Source organism: Mauremys reevesii, linkage group 8 (genome assembly GCF_016161935.1).
Source record: "Mauremys reevesii isolate NIE-2019 linkage group 8, ASM1616193v1, whole genome shotgun sequence".
Taxonomy (NCBI): Eukaryota; Metazoa; Chordata; order Testudines; family Geoemydidae; genus Mauremys; species Mauremys reevesii.
The window spans coordinates 17,759,015-17,779,027 of NC_052630.1; the positions used below are offsets into that span (position 1 = coordinate 17,759,015).

Here is a 20,013-nt window from a genome sequence, read left to right on the forward strand (position 1 = left end):
TCAACTGAAGGTGGCCTTACTGGGCCCATTCTTTTGAGGTGTGGTGCTTTAGCAAGAAATTGATGGGAGTGAGGACTGAGGGCCTCGGAGGAGCTGAATGCTGGAGCGGAGGCTGCTCAGCCCCTGGCAGGATCAGGAGCTGAGTATGGAGTGCAAAACTGTACACAGCAACCTGAGAATGCACAAAAAGGACAAACCCCTCTTCTCTGAAGAGCTGGCAAACCAAAGGCCCGAATGGGTCTCAAGCAGTGAGCAGACCAGAACAAGGCAGTGAGCAAAGTGTCCAGGGCCAGATTCCAACATTTTTGATGTCACATTGTCTCCCAGCGGAGCACGGGTGGCCTCTCATCATTAAATAGAAGAGAAAAATCCCTCTGCTGACATACAAAATGGATAAAACAAAAACAAAAAAAGAAAGAGGAGAAAGAGGGTGAAGCCAGGATATCAGTACCTGCCTCTCAATTTACAACATGCTATCAAATACTCAGACATAAGGTAACAATTTCCTAACATTTAATCTTTCATATTATGTTTAAAATAAAGGAGCCAGGAAATCTAAGTGTCCATTCCTGGCTCTGCCACTGACTCACTCTGTGCTGTTGGGCAAGTCAATGAGCTCTCTGCCTCAGTTTCCCCCATCTATAAAATGGGGATAATGATTCCTACCTGCCTCACCTGGGTGCTAGGTGAATTAAATTTACGTCATGCTCTGAAGATGCATTATTCTTCCGCTTATGGATAGGGGCTGGAAGAAATTCAGAGTTAGATAAATTTTAATAGAACTTGTTCTCATTTCAAACTGGCCACCTGAGCCTGGATGATAGATGAGAGTCTTTTGATATGCTCTTTACTCTCTATCAGACGGTAGCCACAGTAGCGGTGCACACAATAAAGATGGTAAAGCCGATGCCGCGGAGCAGAAGAGGGAGTATGTTTGCTTTAATGAATGTGCTTAGCGCTTCTTGACAGACCTGCCAGCAGGAGTCCTGTTGAGCTTTTCAATTACCATTTCACTATAGGGAAGACTCCTGGCACACCAGATTGCTCCGGCACCAGCACACAGACAGGTATTCAGAGCACACCCACGGCTAATGGAATCAGAACCAGCTAGGAAGAAAAAAATAAAGCAATATTTCATTGTTTGCCAAGATCCAGCCTCCTGCGATACAGCCTAATACTCCATTGCAGCAACAGTATAACATGCTGTGGGTGGTGGGGAGGAGGATGAGTGTACGGTAGAAAGGCTAGGTAGGCAGATTGGCACACTGCTCGCATGCCCTATGCACGCTCCAAAAGCTCCCACTCCTGCTTTTAGTCTGGGTTCTCTGGGGTGCTCTCTGAACACAGTGGAAAGGATTATTTTCTTTATGCCATCGCTGTGTTACACCTACACAGAAACATGAACAGGGAACTGCACTGGAACTGTGCTTGGGAAAATGTGTCTCACACACAGAATAAAGCTACTATCCCCACTCCCTTTGGGCAAGGTACCACCACTATCCTGGATGGCTCCACCTGCGTGAATGCTTCTAGTGAGTGAGGTTTAATGCAGTTAGCAGAGTGCCAGCCATGCTCTGGACAGGACCTTTACCACTGAGCATCCTTCATACCCTGAGGTTATTTTCTTTAGCTCTAAACTTCCACGCCAGCCCCAGAGCTAGACTGCTGGTGCTCTCGGGCAGGGGCACAACGGTTGGGAGAGGGAGCCCTTTCTATGCTGCACACGCCTGCTGGAGGCAGCCAGCATCATGCTGGTGTTTGTGCTCTCTGGGAGCGATCCTGCATTATGGAAGCCAATGGGAGCGTTGCCAGGGCCTCTGAGCATATGGGGGCAGCCAGGCTAGTGCAGTTAAAGGTGCACAATACATCAAACAGAGGAGGAACGGGCAGTTAGGGCACGCTCCTGGCACCGCTCCCTTATGCCTCCCTTCCTCTCTCCAGCACTGGGGGAGCTCATGCTACTCCACATTAAAGTGTGTCAGAGTTACCATCTGTCTACCCCAGGCAGAATGCCTTAAGCAATTACTGCTTGGGCACTACGCTTCCCTTCCCTCACCTCCTACAGTGCTCGAATGCCTCTCAAACGCCAGCCGAGCCCCTGAGGTGCCTTGAAGAGAAGCTTTCACTAAGGGCTGTTCACCCTCACGCATTTTCAAAGGTTTCTTCCCTTTTGGTTCACTGTTCTTTGACCCTCATGTTTCCTTTCCCTTCGTTGCTGCTGCTGCTTTGACTTTATGCACAACCGAAGTCTTATTTACATCCGCTGGATATTTCTACTGCTCAGCATCTGCCTTCATCCCACATATGGGTAACCCCCCCCATGTTATTTACACAAGCAGTTAGCAGGATTTTGCCCATAAACACTGCTCTTAATCAATGTCATCCCACATACACTTCTTCTGCTCAATGCATTCCCCCCCGTGCCTAAAGAATTCTCCTGCTCAATGGTCTGTTCCACTTGGACACTGTACCTATTTCCCCACGCCTCCTGTTTTGTCCCTCTCAACACTGCATCACGCAGGCCTGAAGTTCTCACTGGAGCTGTCCAGAAAGTAAAAAACATCCTGATTCATGAATAAAAGCATCAAGTTTGGCTTGCTGGCATTCACGGGGTCATGTGATTTTTGGCAACTGCCAGGTATTTGTGAAACTGTCTGCGAATGCCAAAAACGTCATCAATCTTAGTGTGGGAACATTCATTCATTCCAAAATTCTTACCAAGAAGTGCCATATTAGTTTTCCCCTGGTTTAAAAAAATGTTAGTCAGTCATCCAATCAATCAGAGAACAGCAGCAGTACCATGTGACTTAAGGGACCAATCACACAATAAAGACAAACAACTCACAGGCCAAAATGTATCAATTACTCAGAAAATACTTCTGAATAAAAAAAAAATCACAGTCATGGCGATCAGGCTCAGTTTGCAAACTATACACTACTCAACAGAGGTTACATTCATGGCAAGTATTATTAAAACAAAACAAAACTATTTCAAACCATTCAGAATCTCGCATTTCCTGTGCACTCTAGCATAGTATTTTTTTAGCTCAGAGTTCTTCTTTAATTATTATAGTTATAGATTATTTTTACTGTATGGTTCTTCAAGTTATGAAATGTGAGAAGTTTACAGCTACTTGGGCTAGAAAATAGACCATTTTTTATTATTTGAGGGTAAAGATCTGGAATTCTCAATCTCAGCTTTATGGACTGCTTAGAATTTCATTCCCCTAAAGGGCATGATTCTTTCAAATGATCTTGCTCATATATTTTCCCATCTCAGAAGAGCCACTGTCATTTTAAACCCATCCACCAGATTTATAGCGTTTCTCTCTTCTGATAATCAGGGAGAATTATGCAAAGGCACAGTTGTGTTATCAAACACAAATTCACAGCAATCTAATTCCATTTGATAATTCTCCCTGGCACATTGTTTTTACAGTATGCCTAGACATAGATACCGACAGTGTAATTGCTGTGAAAAAACAGATGAAGAGGAAAAAATTCTGGAAGGTCAATTCTGGTCATCAGTGCTTCAAGCCAAATTTACAAATATTAAAATGGATGGATAATGAGTTTGCATTGGACAAGAAAGAATCCAGCTCATGATCTGGGCAAACGAGGGGGGAGGGGGAAAGGTGGTGAGCAAAGAGGCAAAATAACCTTTTTTCTTTTCAGCAACCTGAAGAGTCAAACGGCCAGAGATCTAACTAACCCCTACATGCTGCTTCCATGGTCTACTCTTGGTTCAATAAAGGATTAAGACTGGAAGGAAGATATTACAATTTTTATTTTACAAAATTAATTCAGCTACTAAAAACACACGAACAACCAGAACCACTCAACTCTCAAACTACAAGTATGGATTGTGGTGTCCTGGTCGAATTCTCAAACATCTTCTGCCTACTGATACCTGAATCCCACCCTTGTGGCTTCAACTGTAAATAACACTCCTCTTTATTCCTGAGGTAACAGCTAAACAAGCAAGCAGCTAAGAATCAGTGACACTGGGGAATGCCGCCACACCTCCTTTCCTCCAGCCACATTTCTTTGCAAAGTGGCTGTGCCACACCAGAAAATCTGGCCCTGACTTCTTTTTTCCCTTTATAAACTAACAGTATTTAATGAGCAACAAAAAGTAAGTAAACCCTAAAGAGCATGCTCCATAAGACAAAAGCGCAATCCAGGTGGTTGGCAGTGGGTTAATAGCAGAGTAATAGACTGTCCTCCTTGAGACTGTATGTGTCAGTGCGAGTCTGATACTGTCCCACCAGGGCAAAGGTGGGCAAACTACAGCCCACGGGCCACATCTGGCCTGTGGGACCCTCCTGCCCGGCCCCTGAGCTCCTGGCCCAGGAGGCTGGCCCCCAGTCCCACCCCCGCAGCCTCAGCTCACTGCGCTGCCGGCGCAATGCTCTGGGTGGTGGGGCTCTGACCCGGTGCTCTGTGTTGTGCAGTGGCGTGGCTGGCTCCAGCCGGGTGGCACGGCTGCTTGTCCTGGTGCTCTGGGCTGCGCGGCTTTAGCGCTGCCAGCCATCGGTGCTCCAGGCAGCGTGGTAAGGGGGCAGGGAGCGGGGCGAGGGGGGTGGATAGATAACAGAGGAGTTCAGGGTGGTGGTCAGGGGGCGGAGCGGTCACTAGGGGGCAGGGTGGTCAGAAGGCAGGGAACAGGGGGTTGAATGGGGGCAGGGGTCCTGGGGGAGCAGTCAGGAAGGAGAGGGGGGTTAGATGGGGCAGTGGGGGCAGTCAGGGCAGGGGTTCCAGAGGTGGTCAGGGGACAGGGAGGGGTGAATGGGTCAGGAGGGCGTCAGAGAACCAGGGGGGTTGGATGGGGCAGGATTCCCAGGGGGGCCGTCAGGGGGCCAGAAGCAGGGAGGGGGGTGGATAGAGGGCAGGGGCCAGGGCACACCTGGCTGTTTGGGGAGGCACAGCCTCCCCTAACCGGCCCTCCATATGGATTTCAGAAACTCAATGTGGCCCTCAGGCCAAAAAGTTTGCCCGCCCATGCACTAGGCTTAAAGAAACAAGACCACCTAAGATTGCATTTTGAGCTCAGCTGAGCATGCAAATACTGCACACTGAACTGTTTTAGAGCAATATAGGTAACCAGCGCAAATGGGGAAATCTTTTTTTCCAATTATTTTTGTTGCAGTGGTTTGACAATGATCTGATCATTTGAAATTGATTAGTTCTGCCACATGCATTTTATAGCACTTCATTATTTTTAAAAAGCCAAACGGTTCAAATTACCCTGTTTGTCATTTAAATGATAATGTTTTTGAGACTGTAAAAAGAAATACAAATCTCTGTGCTGTGGAATAAATTCTCTGACACCAGAGACAAAGCCCCAGTGCTAGCAGCATAACAATTTTTATCCACAGCATCATTTTTTCTCTCTCCATATTAAACTGCAGATGCTAGAAGCTGCATACAGAGCTGTGCATGGTATGAGGAATAAAGTATAAATTCTCCATGAAACTGTCCCCAGAAAACAAGGAATTTGCATGCTTTTGCAAAAAGGAAGTGTTGTTATATATGAGATTTTATGATAGATTTTTTTGAAGTTAAAAAAATGAAATGATCGGTCTTATTCAGAGATGGCTTCATAACAACAACAAAATGCCAGGAGAGTAAATGCATGTGCTGACCACAGCCGTGTAGCAACTTTGACTTTGAGATTAACTAATCGTAAAGGGTCTATTTTCCCATCAGCGTGGACGGATATATGGGCGCAACTTTCATTAATTTTTTTTACAGGGATTTATTTTAGTGCTCCTGAAAAAAAAAAAAATGCTGGGTTGAGAGCCCTGGAGACTGAACTCTGTTTTCCACAGAAGAGGGAAAGCACAGATAAATGCAGTTCTTGTGTTCTCCGAACCTGAACCCAAAGTGGAGGGATCCCCTCAAAGGATGCAGTGGGAGTTCCACCCATGTTCAGACCCTGTTCTCTCTTCTGAGATTGCTACCAAGCATGCAGACTGGGATGGAGTTTTGTGCTGCAGAAACTTGGCCTTTAGGGACTGCACCAAGACCACTCCACTAAGATCACATGCTACAGATCACTAACTGCCATCAGATAGAAATGATGTTCACTCATTATTATACTAGAGCAGACTACAGAGACCTCAAGCAACAGGCTCCTTATCAAATTAATATCCCCTGACCAGCCAGCTGCTAAGAGCCCAGCCACTGTTAAAACATACTGAGCCAAGTTCAAAGGCAGAGATACAAAAATGTGTGTAGGTCGCTTACAAGGATGTAAGTCCAACTTGGGATCCAAGGTATAGAACCTGCAAGATGAGCCAGGTTTAAGCCTTGGGCACAGTGAGAGACTGGGGGAAGAGGAAAGAATCTGTATAGAGCAGGGAGCAGTTACAACCACATGTGACAGGCATGTGAGGAAAAAAGGCTAAACAACTGCTCACACAAAGGAGACTACAATGCCATCTGGAATGCCCAGGTGGGATTCTCAGGGACAAATTCACCCTCCCTAGGCCACCAGGGGTGGAGAGCGCTTGCAGAGGCACTGGAGGCAGTTATCATGAGCAACAGCAATCCCTACGCTCAGTTGAGTGCAACACCAAAGATTCCCCTAAGGGAACCCCATCTAATCCTCAGCAGAATCATGGTGGCCTGGATGAGGGGCCTTGAGTGAAGAATGCAGTAGATGTCCACAGACAGAGGCTGAGAGGCTGAAATGCTCTGCTAAGGAGAGAATGAGAAGAATGGCGATGGCTGCGCAGGAATGCCCTAACAACGGTACAATAAATTGAAGAGAGGCTTTTCTTCAAGTGAAGATGCAAGTGAAACAGAAATGTGCAAGTCACCTCCCCTGCTGGCAGGGGAATATCCATCTCACTGTGATGGAGTGGCCAATAGTCCCGTTTTATTTTAAATCTACTTCTTGTTCACCCATCTCACACGTCTCTCTAGATTAGCCAGACCTGTATTCTCATTAATCGAACATACTTTTGATTTCTTCCATGGGCCCCAGAGGATTTCACTAGCAAGAAAGGAGATCACATTCCTTCTAGAATAGGAAAACCAAACTGCAGCATCAAGCAGAATGAAACTAAAAGGTTCCATACACTCTTTGTACAGCCATGTGGGCAGCTGGTTTGTTAGAGAGACGTCTTGCTCTGGAGAATAACATTGTGAGTAAGGATATAAGAATCATCCTAATTTACCCATGCCATGCTAACTTTCAGTAGCACCATGCTGCACTCTTTTTCTGAGGCAGAACCTGGGAATGAGAGATCTGGCCCAGAGAAAATAAGAACCAACCATGGCCCATCATTTGTAAGGACACTTAATAGGTGTAATAAAAGAATACCCCTCAGAAGGAATGCTGCAACCAGCAAGTCCTTTTGTTTGATGCAATGATGCCTTTGCTGTTACTGCTCTTAGATTAGATTAGTTCACATACAGCTTGGACGGTTAGTAAATGGCAGGGAAATAAATGACTCAAATTATGACAACAACAGACGACTCAAAATTATACCAATAGAAACTCATCTCTATCGTCCCTCAGGATGGCAGACTCTAGTCCTCTCTGCCTTGATCTTGGACAAAATCCTGTTTAAAAAGGGGAACTAAAGACTTTTTAATAAAGGTTCCACACTGCTAGCCAACCTCAGAGATGTCTTCTTTTTTTGGTATCATTGAGAAAATTGAGGTAGTGATTTATACGTTTCAAGCCTTTTTGACATGTGCTGTATCTTGGGTTTCTTCAAGGCTTGGAAACTAATCGGAAGCTTATCTTTCCCTTTGTGTAATGGCAAGCTGTCAGCTTCCATGACCCTCCAAACAATTTAATAAATGACACCAAGGTTTCACCTCAGAGACAGAATGTCTTGATATTCCAGGTGTTCAGTCAGGGCCAGCCCCTACACGCAGCACATGCTGAAGTGAGACTGATAGCTACGCTTGCTGAGCTGATGGGACTCCATTTATTTCATTAAATTAAAAATGCCCAGTATCCATCAGGATGGTCCCTTATTTCCACAGAGCACCACTGTGGCAGCTAAGATGCAACTGTTCAGGAGTATCTTCCTTCTGGCTAGCGAAAGCTGAGTCAATTACGAAGATGACCCACCCCATCTTCTCGTCACTAGCAGGCTCCACTCCACAGCCAAGTTTCAAATAGGCAATTGTGAGCCGGCAGACCAGGTGCCAGCTCATGCCAAGGCCCAGGCATCACTGACCACTGAAATGCATAGCTGGAAACCAGTCTGGCTTACCTGTGGGTTAGCATAGTTAAAAAGGATATTAGTGTTATAAGAATGTGTTTAGCGTTTAGATTTTATGGAATGCTTGTACAATGCTGAAAGTATTATATTTGTACCCCATGCTACAAGGTAGTACTTACGAGTTGGCTCTATAACTGTATTAATGTTTGTTCTGAAGCAGTGTAACTCACCAAACAGGAAAAAAGCTTGACCTACTGCAAAATGCCGGATTCCTGCAGAAGGCGTTATCTCCTGCCCATCAGGAAGGACTACTGAATCCAAATGGGCCACTGTGGAATAAAGACTTTGTGGATTGCTCCCCACACCAACCCATGAAGATGCTAGGTGCACCAGCGCTCATCCCATCATCTTGGACTCCAGGGATGTGGGGATAAAAATTTCTGACCAGAAGGAATTAGGGTCTCCTTCTGCTTTCTGGACTCTGAGGGGCAAAGATTTCTAAACACAAGTAAGAGACCCCTAAGCTGCTTGGCTTGGGTTGGCTCCAAAGGACATAAAAGACGCTTCTATCATCTTTTGAACTTGAGATTGTATTTTATTTCTGTGCATGCTTACCTTATTTTAACCTTGGAAATGGAAATGAGAGTTATTTATCAGTTAATAAGCAGTATGTTACAGAATTGGCTACCAGTATTGCCTTTGGTGCGAGGTACAAGTTTCAAATTGACCTGGGGTAAGTGATTGGTCCTTTGGGACTGGGAGTAATCTGAATATTTTGTGATCATTAGTGTAAAGTGACCATATATCACAGAGTCAAGCTTGCCAGGGTGGCAAAATAGATTGGATTGTCCAAGGGGACTATCTGTGACTCCTTGTTAAGGCTGTCTAGTGCCTGAGGAGTTTACATTTGTTAGTTAGTTGGTGAATTCTAAGTATAGAATTCACACCCAGTGTGGAGTCTGTGCCCTGCTTCTTAACAGTCTGCCGTGAGGTTAGTATGATCACTTGAGAGTCACTCCAGACAGTATAACAGCAATACCTTACCATAACTCCATTGCTTCCTTCCTTCAGGATCTATTTCCTAATAGACACCTCTCTCACATCTTCAGGGTTACTTTATGCTTTTTTCCTCCCTTAAGCCTTTATTGATGTGCTATGATTTAGAAGACGGTTCTCATCCAGGATTGGATGAGGTGGTACAAACCAATACAATTAATTTTCTGTCTCCACTTTTATCCAAGATATTACTTTTTGGATATGATCTGAGATCATGTCTCACTGGTTGCAAAGCCGTTCCTCTGGCAGGCCAGCAGATATTCTGCCAAACAGAAGATTGTTCATTTGTTCCTATTGCCTCCCTTCATTTCATTTAAAATCCATGCCTAGATTCTGATTTTTAGATCAGAAGGGAGCACTGTGCTCCACTAGTCTGGCCTCCTGCAAAACACAAGTCACTCAAATTCCTGCACTAAACTCAATAACTTGTGGTAGGATAGCTTTCTTTGCATGGCTGTCCCACTGAAGAGGAAGTGACCTTGTGTTATCTATTGCATTCATCTTTCCTTGAAATGACTGGCTGATTCCTCCTTTAGAAGTGCAAAAGTCACTTGCACTTCTTCTGAACCTCTAATTGGGGTCCAACACTCACTTGGATTATTAGAGATCCACTCGCAAGACTTGTTTGGATTTTCTGCCAAATCAGCTGACAGGTCACAATACTATAAGTAAGGTAATAAGATTGGGGTTCTGGGTACAGTTGAACAAAGATGAACATAGCCTGGCTATTATGGGGGAAAAGGCTTTTAATGGTTTGGTCTGTGGGAGAATGAAAGAGTTTGCTGAATGAAGCCATTGTGGAACACTCAGCATTATCTCTGTAGAAGTGGACAGCAAGGGGAATGTCTTACAACCCCAAAGTGAAGGGAAACTGAACTATATCCTGCAAATGTAAAGAGGTGGATAAAAAGTGAGATCACAATTGTAGTGCTTTCAGCCCCATCAAAACCCATACCAACTTAGAGCTCGTCAACATTTTTCTAACTTTGATTTTTCAACAGGAAATAATTGATTTTTTCAGAAAAATATTCATAAATTCATCCTATTTTTCCACCAGCTATAGAACTTGTTGAAAATATTCAAAATTAGAAAATTTTGTGAGAACGGAAATTGAAGTTTTTATGGAAAATGTCCCCATTTTTCACCCAGCTGTCTGCAGTTAAACTATCAGCATGAAACTTCGCATAAACATTACCATTACAAACCCTCTTGCTTGGAGCAGGCCAAGGAAGATGGTACCAGAGCCTCTATGTTAGCCTTTGAGTTTGTCTACACAGCACCGTAGACTGGTCTTTGTGGTGTGAACTGCAGAACGCTCTAATGTGTAATGCTCTAACTGCCCTGTATAGACCCTGCTGTTGCAAACTAAAAGAACCTAGTTCCTGTTGATGCAATACAGTTTCATATGTTTCATTTCCTCATATGCCATTCGCTACCTCATGGGTCATGCACCCTGCTCAATACTCTTCTTTTGTCTACCTCTTCCATTCACAGAGGTTTGCCCTTTTTTGCACGGCTTAAACCAGCCTCCCTCTTTTTGTGTACCAAGTGACCTCCCACCTTCAGATTTCTCATGTTGTAGGCTTACTCTCTTCCCTCATCCTCTCTGACTCTCTTCCCACCCTCCCTCCTAATCCTCAATCGAGTACCGTGGCAGCACAATTAGAACAAAAGTTCCTTGAGGCAGGGATCTTGTCTATTTCTTTGCTTGCATAGCAGCATATATGCTGACAGGTTAGCGCATTATAAATTAATGATAATGGTAATAATAATAATAATAATGAGAGCAATCTGCTGTTGGTTGAATTCCAATTCTAATCTTAACATACACCATTTGGGCAAATTATCCATTCCCTGCATCCCTCTCCCCAAGCAAGCACTGTTCACACTAGACTACTTGAGACTGACGCTTAACTACTAGCCTCAATCAGAAAATGATAAAAATTCAAGCTGAAAGAGTGATTATGTCCCACTTTTGCCATTACCTGTGACCTACAACACACTCTTAAATGCTTTGAACGGCTCTGGTTTAAATTTGTGCAGTGATGGGTTTTCCACTAAATCTACGGAGAGGCTATTCCACAGCTTAAGACACCTTGTTCTTAGAAAACATTTTGAAATATTCTTGCTTCAATTTTCCATATTTAAATTTCATCCCATGGCAACCCCTTTCCCTACCATCAGAATCATTCCTCCCTAGATTGGGGAGGGGGGGGGGGTGATGGGGCTGTAATGGGATGAAATTTAAACATGGAAAATTTAAGCAGAATACTTCAAAAAACTTTTTCTAAGAGCAAGGGTAATAGCCCTGGTATTTGCTGAATGGTAACTGGCCAGTCCTAGTTACACCATTCAATGATCCTGACATTTTCTCTGAGGCCCCAATCCCACAACTCCATCCATGTGGGGAGAGCTCTGCGCCCCCCTCCCCCAAGCCTCTGTGAAATTCCAGCACTCTGCACAGATGAAGGGATCTACCTGCACACATCCAGGATCGGGACTGTGGTCAGATTCAAAACAATTAATTAGCCTGTTTGTGGAATGCACACACATGATCCTCCTAAACAGTTATCTGACTGGCACTCTGAAAAATGCCAGCAGTCTAAGGGTTAACTAGCAAGACACTAACTGCAGCATTTTAAACCAAAAAATGAAATATTAAGGCAGCATAAGAAATGCAGCCTGCTGCCTTTTCATTTCCCCCCACCCCCACCCCAACATCAGATAGTCTGTACCACAAAATGAAGCCTAGGAGCTGTTTCTGCCCCAGATAATTTCCCCCCTCAGTTTTGATCATCAAAGGAGACAGAAAGTGTCTAACTGAGCACAGCACCCCAGGGGGATATTTGCAACCTTCTCCTTTCTAGCAGGAAGGATAGTTAAAAGTGGGAAAATTCTTATACTGAAGCTTCAGCTGAAGCTTGATTTGCAGTGTGAGAAGATCAAAGCACACACATTCCCAATTTAAAGAGATGTAAGCCCTGGATATTATTTGTGTTAATTATTTCTTGCAAACATCCCATAGCATTGGTACAAATGTATACATAGGGCCACTTTGGAGAGTTCTTTGATGGTGCAAAATTAGATCCCCATTCAGGCTTTGTCTACAATGCCAATTGAACAGACAAAACTTTTGTTGTTCATAGGTGCTTAAAGCCCCACACCCCCAAAAGACAAAAACATTTGTGGAGGCAAGTGGCAGTGTAAACAGCTCGTGGGGCAGGAGAACTCCCCTGTCGATAACGCGAATCCCACTCGTAGGGGGTGGATGTATTTTGTCCGCAAAAGTGCTGACAAAGAGCAGTTACACTGCCCGACTTTTAGCAACACGGACATATCGCTAAAAGCAGTGTAGTGTAGACAAAGCCTCACTGGCCAAAGGGCTCTACACCCATTAAACCAGGGTGTGTAGCTAAATAAGCAGAGATTCTTATAAAAAGAAAAAAGCCACTTTCCAGTTTGCGCAGAGTTTCATTATTTCTGGTGCATGATATGGGTAGGAAAGCCCATATAAATAACAATAATTCCTGAGAGAGCAACTCCCCAAATATACTGAAATCTTGAGGAGGAATGGCTAAGACATAGTTGCAGCAAGTTTTTTTTTAAAACCCTTTTGTTGCTGGTCTCTGCTGCAGTGGGATCCAGCAGTATACTCTGAAGTGCCAGCATGCCACACTGTTGACTCACATAACTGATTATTATTAGACAGCAACGAAACAGTTAAATCAATGTAAATATCTGTCTATATAATTATCAGAATATCAGACTCAAAGTGGAGTTTGGTTGACGACTCCCCAATCTTCTACTCTTAGGGAATGATGACATTATAATAACCATACACATAATACTTAGCACTTACATTTTGCTTTACTTCTTCAAAGTGCTGTAAAGTAGTAACTATATGTTCCCATGGGGTTTCCTGCTACAGAGATCAGGAAATCATAGCAACTTACTAAAAAGCCTGCTTCTAAAGCAGCCAAAACCTCTAGCTTGCTACAGAAAAAAAAATGGTACCAAGTAGAAAACTCATGGAAAAAAACCAAGGCTTTGGGAAAAGGTGGGAGGGGTCAGGGACAAGCCAAAATAAAATTAATCTCAACATGACTTACTACAGGAAAAACAATACCATTTCATGTCGCCCTGGCAACATTCACTCACTATTGGCCAATCTCCACTCCTCAGTGTGGCATGGCATAAACAGGCCATCTGAAAATGGTGAGTGTGTGCGCATGTGGGGGTGTTTATTTTCAACAGCAAGAGTTTCCGAAATCAGTAGTGCATGATGGTACTTTTGTACATACTCTGCTCCAATGACAGCTGCATGTGATGGAAGGCAGTGCTGGGTGAGCCAATGGAGCTAAAAAGCAATACATGTAAAAAAGCTGAAATACGACTTTAGAAATCCTAGAATTAACTTATGGAACTCATTGATGCAGGATATTTTTGAGCCAAATAGCTTAGCAGGATTCAGAAAATGGATTAGGCCAATATATAAATAAGACTACCATTTACATTTATAGTAACCAGAATCAAAATGATAAGGGTTTTCAATAATCAGATGTGATGGCATAAAATGATAACCACCTGGAGTCAGAAGTAGTTTTCCCCCAGTTGTATAGTTCTTGGCCAGATGCATTATTGGTTTGGGTTTTAACTTTCTCACAAGAAAACTACCAAGGCATATAGTAAAGTGAATGGACCATTGGCTTCTTCACATGTGGCAACACCTCCTTCCTCAGAACTGGGTTTCACTGTTGCATTGGAAGTACCTGGCTTTAGCAATAGGATGTTACTAGAATCTACGGTAGCGGGTCTGTATCTAAATACATCCAAATGTGACACACAGTAGGAAATGGAAACACAAGGAAACTTTGCATGCTACAGCTTAGTGCATGCCAGATGAAATTCCAAGCGCTCTAGGGAGGACCAGAGAGCATTAAGAGAAATCATTGACAGCCTCTGCTTTCCCCTGTATGACACGTGGTGTGAATGGTTCACAAGAACGAAAAGAAAACCATATGACATAAAATTTACTATCCAGAGAAAATTCACTTGGGTCAGGGCGGGTTTCATTTCTGACAGTGATAAAATACTGATTCAAAACCATGAAAAATCCCAGCACCGTATTCCTCCCTTCCTACCCCCAGTCTCTGACCTTTACAGATCTCAAGTCTCCAGATAATTTAATGGCAGTTAAAGGAAGGTTACGAAAAGAGAAAGGTCATACCAGAGGAAACTGGGGCTTGCCACAGTATCTGGGGAACGCCCATAACTCCAGCAACTGCTGCTGTGTTTCAAAGATTTCCTATTCATTGGAAAAGGTAAGACATTGCCCATTCCAAAAGATGTTTTCATGAGCAATTCTAATGCTGTGAGGACTATGACCAGCACATACTGCATGGAGGGAGTCCATAATGGCTCTCCGGTCTAAAGACAGGGAAAAGACTGGCTTGTCTGTTCTGCACAGAATAAGACGTGATTTAGTTCACTCTAAGGGTCAAATACATTTTAATGTGACACATTAATACGAGTCTCATGGCTAAAGCCCAGGTAGGGTACTGACATCGGGCCTTATCCACAGCCCACTGATGTCAGTGGGAGTCTATGTAACTTTGTCTCTTCAGCTCCCACTGAAGCCAGAGGCAAAGACTGAACGACAGACAGGTAGATATAATAAAAGGTTAAATGCTTTTAAAAGCAGAATTTAAGTTGATCTTTGGAGCTAGGCCATATGATCACATATGAGAACCCCGGGATTCAGTCAAATACAATCAGATAATGACAGTAATCAACAGTGAAGGTAAGCATTATTAATTTTCATAACCATATAAGTATCCCACTCATCACATGCCAGTATTCACTTGGCCATAGTCAATCACATGTCAGTATCTGCACCTCAGAGAGCCCGGGAAGGGGGAGGAGAGAGAGAAGCTTGAGGAATTACTAAGAAAACAGCTCAACAAAGTTAACCCTAATAATGTGGGCTGTTTGTGCACCACTGTGATCATATCATTATATAACGGGGTTGACTGTGTTTTCATTACCCCAACATTTGTAACAAAATATACGAAGAGTGTGGTGATGGGTAAAAGAATTGCTTACAATCCTCAGCAGCATCAACAAATTACAAATACGACTCTAAACTATGAGTTGGCTAAGGGAGCATTAGGTGTTTGTTCTTCCTAGGAGGGGTCGGCAGTCCTGAAGAACATACCACAATGGCTGATAGCAGCTCAACACAAGGACGTAGCACTGTGTCAGTGGATGTGAGGAATTGATCTGAAAGCAGCAGACAGAGATTCCACTGCCCTGGGAGCATCCTTTGAATTTTGTCTCTATGAACCTGGGGTCAGAATAGAGACATGTAGATTTTTGCTTCTCCTGTAATAGAAAAGGGGTGCTGTGCCTCCAGATCAAACACTAAATTCATCTTGACCTAACCTCTGAATCAAATGTAACTTAACAGCAGTTTCATAAACTTTATATTGATTTTTCCAAGAAGCAAGCTTCTGCCAAGAACAGTGGGAACTGAACAATGACTCTGTGAGACACTCGGGCTCCCATCTTGCTGACCTACCGGACTTTGGGTCCAAATACTTCTGGGCCACATATTGGCACTAAGTTCAAATGTGAATGTACAAGAATGTATGTGGAGCTCAGGAGAATGGTAATCTCGCAAAGGATTTTTGGTTTGCAAAACCAGTTCAAATAAATTCACAAAACTTTCTTTGCCTCTGTAAATTAAATCTCTGTTGGGTTATTTAAAAAAACCCAAACAAGAAAACAAAACAAAAAACTTCTTCTAGCAAACAGGAAATGGGGCTATGTAAAAAAAACTAAACTGACATAAGTGGGTCCCTGGGGCTAGTAGAATTCCTCTCCTTTTTTCAGTTCTCATTTTTTCCTCTTCGTTTTTCCCATTGGATTTCTCTCTCTGCTCCTCTTTTCACAGCCTCTCCCAAATGGAAGGCAAAGCCAGTAAGGTGCGAGTCTAGCTTTCAGACCTACAACATCCGAGCTGGTGTGACATTAGGCAAAATGAGTTTATATTATATGAATATGAATAAATAAATAATCCCAGTTGTGGTAAAATTCTAATTCCAGGCAAATGGAGTGTAGTGAACAAGCTGTCTGTTGCAGAAAAGTACAGTCTGTGTTTGCTCTATTCATAGCTTATTAGGCCTCTCGATTAGTTTTAGTTGCTTAGAAAGCACTCAGGGTGGACTGTCACCTCTAGGCATTGAGAGGTTGGGGAAGAGGAGCTGAATGAGTGCAGCTGAGGCATAAGCAGACAAATCTGCCATATGGAAAAGCTCCACACGGATCTCTCTTTTGCAGATCTAGATGAAATAAAGACACTAGCTCCACGCCTTTGTGCTGCGACCCTGCCTTTCCCACACTAAGTCCATGGCTTTTCTGAGGCACTGAGACACAGAAGAAAGCAATAACTAGAATAATACCCCTTAATATTGCTTTGAAGCAAAAGCTGTCTCCCTAGCTCTGCATACAGATGGATCGGGAAGCTATAGAGTCTGACATTCAAATCTTGGAGAAATGATTCTAGTGGGCTTCCTAATTAACAGCGTATCGGGTTGGAAATGCTACTTTTAAACACAACAACAATACATATAGGAAATAAAATGTTTTCTTGCTCTGGGAAAACAACCACCAAAACGTGCCTACCAGCAAGTAGGAGCAATTCAAAATAGAAGCCATTCATTTCTCAGCAAGGATTAATTAGCTGTCTGGGGTTATTAAATGTTTTCATTGGCCTGATCTGTGATGAAACCGGGAGCTATAAAAGTGAGCCAGTGGTAATCACAGCAACAAATAATATTTAAAACAAAAAAAAAAAAAACCCTGCTTCCAATGCAAATTTTGACAGTGTGAACAAATTACAGACTGGTCTGGTCTGATTAACAGCACATCAGATGGACTGTTCAGTTGGAGTTTTTAGGCCTACAGTTTAGATCCAGTGTTTTTCTTTTAAATCTCCAATGACAAGCTGAGGTAAATGTGGTCTCGCTCCATGTTTAAACAGAAAGCCTGCTTCAGTCTAACTCAGGGGTTCTCAAACTGGGGGTCGGGACCTCTCAGGGGGTCACAAGGTAATTACATGGGGGGTCGTGAGCTGTCAACCTCCACCCCAAACCCCACTTTGCCTCCAGCATTTATAATGGCGTTAAATATATTTTAAAAAGTGTGTTTAATTTATTAGGGGTGTTGCACTCAGAGGCTTGCTATATGAAAGGGGTCGCCAGTGAAAAAGTTTGAGACCCACTGGTCTAACTGGTAACTGGCCCCGTGGGGAGCAGAAGATACAAGGAGCTTCTCCTCTTCCTCTTCTCACACTCTGGTTCAATAACCAGTCACAGTTTGGTGAGGTTGCAGAACCCCCGTTCCATGCTTATGCTGCCTGCAGGGCTAGCCTTCACATAAATGACCAGGCAGGGTGAAGTAAGGACAGGGCCCCTGGCCTTCTGACCCCACTGCTTCAGCCAGCAGACATGGCCAGGCACAGGGGAGAAGTCTTGTACCCATGTAAAAAACAGCTGAGCTGCAGCTTCAGAGAGCACTCCACAGGAGTCCTGGGAAGAATCCGGACTGAATTAGCTGAGAGGCCCCCTCAGCACCTAAACTCCCCCTGCAGGGCTGTGCCTAGAAGACACAATCTAGCTCAGTCTGCACATTAGAGATCAGAGACTGGTATCCCCTGACAATACTGCATCCCCCATGAGGAAGGCCAAAACTGACCAACACAAAGATGGACCAGGTGAAATTTGCTACTAAGGGCTACAGCTTCCAAACACCAGCCAGTGTTACAGCCCTCACAGCATCACTCCCGCCTTGTCTTATGGGGGCTCCCCCATAGCACTCGCTGATGCAAGGCTCCTGGACTTCAGGGTGTCAGCTCCAGAAAACCACGTAAGACAACAGCTTGGTACAGCACTCAGAAAGGCAAGTGGCGTTCCAGTGACTATGACGAAAACTGGTTTAATGGATTTTGTACGTGCATCTCCCTTGTAGTAAATGGAAAATGTAGCCTTAGGTGTTTACATTTGATTTGGGAGGCCGGTTTTAATCTTCTTACACTGGGAGGGAAAACTCAATTACAGAATGTACTTACATTCTAACAACCCAAGTCAAACACTAAGGAAAAAAAAAGAAAGAAATGCTTTAACTCCTTCACCGCCAGGCAGGAATACAGGCGTGTGCCAGATATGTTCAGCAGCACAAGAGGTGCAGAGTTTGGACACATGAGGCAGGGGCAGGGTGGGGTTTGGTACTCCAGCATGACCAGAGGGGAGAGGATTCTTTCCACTCCAACCTACAGCTCTCTCCAGTAGAGTTGTGTTATTCAGCTTGCATGTAAGCTGCAGGATTTACCCCTTAATGACCCATGTGACACCATGTCCTATCATCTGACACTAAGCTGAATTCATTAAAGGCATATCAGAGAGGTCTGTGTGTTCGCCTTCACATTTAAAGGAAGCAACAGCATTTCCTATGTATCTTCATTTGTTCATTCAGAATGAGTAACTCTCCTGAGAATCTGCAGGTTTCTAGATTTACAGCAGCCACCATGAATACCAGATGGTGAAAAAGGATTTCTGTGAGGTATTAGGGCAAGTGCGGGGCTATATTCTGGGCTGGTGGGGCTCTGCACTATTCAGCTCATTACTGCAGCAGACTCTTAGGGAACCTCTGCGATGAGAGAGGACTGGGCTGCTCTGAACCCAGAATCCACAGGACGGGGGAAGAAAAGGAAGCCTGCATTCTGCATTTCACCCTGAAGCCACTGCCAGAGCCCCGGTCAAGGTTCTACAGCCTGCTCCAGCTCCATGGCCCTTACTCGGTCTTGCAGTCCCAGAGCTCTATTGGCCCTTCTTGTCATTCATGCAAAAGCAGCCAACCTGGCATCGTAAGCATTCCTGGCTCTAGCATCACCAATGTTATTGTAATAACAAACGCATCTTTACCAAGACATGGCCCACCACCACCTCGGCTACTTTCCTTATTGTGTTGTACCTCTTCCTTGATCCTTAGTCGTCTCAATTAACTCACCCGTAGCATTGTAATCATGGAGGGGTCTCGGAGGCGGCCATCTTCATCTTTAAGATTATAGCCCTCTGGTCTTTTATCTCGTTCACTAACTTTCCATAGCTTCACAGTTTTATCTGGAAGAGCAAAAGAGAGAAGTTATGCCTGAGTAAATGGACATCCTAAAAGGAATGCCTGATGGAAATGCCAATGTCATAAAAATCTGATTAAATGTAAAAAATGCTCCCGATTCCTGTCTTATCTGAATGAGATCTAGGGACATGGAAAGAATCAGCTCTGAAGAAAGAAACGCTGTTTATCATCAACACTTTTTTCCAGGAATACTTGGCCTTCCTATTGCTGCAAGGCAACTGCCGAAGTATTTATTACAAACTTAAGACTGTTTGATTCAAACAAGCATTAGTAGACAAATTATTTGAGAAGTGACTTTCCAGTACTCAGATGCAGAGATTATGACCATAGGTCACATGATTCAGTATACAGAGTTTAGGATTTATCTAATACACGCCACAGTGTGTCACTAGAAACTCTAACATGGGCATTGGCTACAAGAGGAGAGAGCTTTTTACATTGTTCTGAGAAGGCAGAAGTCTGCTGAGAAGTTTAATTTAGAACTCCCCACCTACAGACCAAATCCATACAGAGTCTTTCTTCTCCCATTGCTGCATATCTGTATACCTACCACCAAAGTTAATCAAGAGAACACCCT

At 43.8% G+C, this 20,013-nt stretch overlaps 1 protein-coding gene across 1 annotated transcript in view; it reads right to left on the reverse strand.

The window, feature by feature from the left end:
* PPP2R2B (protein phosphatase 2 regulatory subunit Bbeta) overlaps positions 1-20,013 on the reverse strand; it is a 155,364-nt gene that overhangs the window by 41,084 nt on the left and 94,267 nt on the right. The window contains exon 4 of the mRNA XM_039484930.1: positions 19,308-19,420. Coding sequence (XP_039340864.1) covers positions 19,308-19,420 — 113 coding nt within the window. The remainder of the gene's footprint in view (positions 1-19,307; positions 19,421-20,013) is intronic.